General features: G+C 41.1%; 1 protein-coding gene across 4 annotated transcripts in view; it reads left to right on the forward strand.

Moving 5' to 3' along the window:
* The window catches only part of ltbp1 (latent transforming growth factor beta binding protein 1), a 135,759-nt gene that overhangs the window by 111,915 nt on the left and 21,344 nt on the right, over nucleotides 1–2,500 (forward strand). For 3 of the 4 annotated variants that reach the window (XM_081721673.1, XM_081721670.1, XM_081721671.1), the window contains one exon: nucleotides 2,349–2,474. The exons of the other annotated variant lie outside the window; for it this stretch is intronic. In XM_081721673.1, the coding sequence (XP_081577799.1) occupies nucleotides 2,349–2,474 (126 nt within the window). The remainder of the gene's footprint in view (nucleotides 1–2,348; nucleotides 2,475–2,500) is intronic. 4 annotated transcript variants of the gene reach the window in all.

The following is a 2,500-nucleotide window of genomic DNA, read 5'->3' on the forward strand; positions in this document are numbered from 1 at the left end:
ACTATAAATACTCTAATGTGACAAACCTCTCTGGCATACCATAGATTTTGGTTAGTCATAGTACATCTAATTTGGTCTTTTGAAATTGCTTCCAAATGTTGTTTTGGAAGCCTGAAATAGTATTTGCTAACAGTGAATGAGTGAGTGAGTGAATGAATGAGCGAGTGAGTGATTGAATGAATGAGTGACTGAGTGAATGAATGAATGAATGAGTGACTGAGTGAGTGAGTATTAGTTATAATCCAGTTCCATGAGGCGCCTCACAAAAAACTAAAAAAGGATCATAATTGTGAATGCTGTTGTCATTAATGTGTCATTGTCATTGTTTTGTCATTGTCGTGTCGTCGTTGTAATTGTTGTCATTGTTGAGTCACTGTTGTGTCATTGTCTTGGATTCAAGTGTTTTGAACCCAGTGGGATTCATAACAGGTTAATTATATAAGGAAGTATATTTGAATTTGTCTCTCTTCTGGAAACTCGTGACCACTAGGACTCAGCAGATGATCAAGATCCTGAATCCATAACCAGTATGAATGTTTGGTTTCTGTGGGAGTGAGTTTATCCTGGTGTGTCTCTGTCTTCTTTATGTTTTGACTGTTCTTCCGCTGACATCTGTTAAAGCAGAGAGGAAGCATTTTACACACACACACACACACACACACACACACACACACACACACACACACACACACACACACACACACACACGCACACAAACATGCACGCACACACACACACGCGCGCGCGCACACACATACACACACCCTTACAGACACACACAAACAAACACACGCAGACACAGGCATACATACACACACACACACACACACACACACACGCACACACACACACACACACACCCCTACACACACACATGCATGCATGCACACACACACAAACACACATATACACACAAACATACAGGCATGCACGTGCACACACACATACACACACACACATGCATGCGCACACACACACACACACACACACACACACACACACACACACACACAGAGGAAGCAGCCCACTCAAGGATAAAAAAGCCCAGCAGATTCTCTCCACACTTTAATGAATGCTTGTTTTCTTTATTATTTCTACTCACACACTTTACTGTTACACACTTTACTCTGTTACTCACACACGTTACTGTTACAGACTTTACTCTGTTACTCACACACTTTACTATTGCTCACACTTTACTGTTACACACATTGTTACTCACACACTTTACTCTGTTATACTTTACTGTTAGTCACACACTTTACTGTTAATCACAAACTCTGTTACTCCCACAGTTTACTGTTACTCACACACTTTACTCTGTTACACACTCTACTGTTACTTACAGACTTTACTCTGTTACTCTCACACTTTACTGTTACACACTTTACTGTGTTACTCACGCTTTACTTGTTACTCACACTTTACTGTTACTCACACTTTAGTGTGTTGCTCACACTTTACTTGTTACTCACACTTTACTCTGTTACTCACTCACTTTACTGTTACTCGCACACTTTACTTGTTACTCACACTTTACTGTTGCTCACACACTTTACTGTGTTGCTTACACACTTTACTTGTTACTCACACTTTACTGTTACTCACACACGTTACTCTGTTACTCACACATTTTACTGTTCCTCACACACGTTACTCTGTTCCTCACACACGTTACTCTGTTGCTCACACACGTTACTCTGTTCCTCACACACGTTACTCTGTTCCTCACACACGTTACTCTGTTGCTCACACACTTTACTCTGTTCCTCACACACGTTACTCTGTTACTCAGACATTTTACTGTTCCTCACACACGTTACTCTGTTGCTCACACACTTTACTCTGTTCCTCACACACGTTACTCTGTTCCTCACACACTTTACTCTGTTGCTCACACACGTTACTCTGTTCCTCACACACGTTACTCTGTTGCTCACACACATTACTCTGTTCCTCACACACGTTACTCTGTTCCTCACACACGTTACTCTGTTCCTCACACACGTTACTCTGTTACTCTTCAGCTTCTTTTTGAGTTTCTTTCTCTTTATTTCTTCTTCCTGTTTTCTCAGTCTCTGTTTCTTCAAAGCCTTAGTTTTGCATTTTAAAATGTCTTTTTAAATATCGATACATTAACCTGTTAGTAATTATACCAGCTAATTAAATTGTTGGTATGATGTAGTTGGTAACAAGGCTATTTCTGACCTGGTGGTTCAGTCTGCCGTCCAGGCATGCAAATTCACAGATCTCTGTTACATGAACTGTAAGTCACTCCATATAAAAACGTCTGACAAATGTGCAAATTGAAATAGATTGTGAGGTGTCTCTGGGCCTGTCTGTCTCAGATGTGAACGAGTGTGAGGCTCCTCATGTGTGTCCTGAGAAAAGCGTGTGTGTAAACACGTTTGGCTCCTACTCTTGTCACCAGTGCAGTGCTGGTTATCAGCTGGGCTCCAGCGCTCAGTGTGAAGGTACTGTGTACACCACCATTAAAGAC

The sequence above is a fragment of the Electrophorus electricus genome, chromosome 10, assembly GCF_041902795.1.
Source record: "Electrophorus electricus isolate QZ-2024a chromosome 10, ASM4190279v1, whole genome shotgun sequence".
NCBI lineage: Eukaryota > Metazoa > Chordata > Actinopteri > Gymnotiformes > Gymnotidae > Electrophorus > Electrophorus electricus.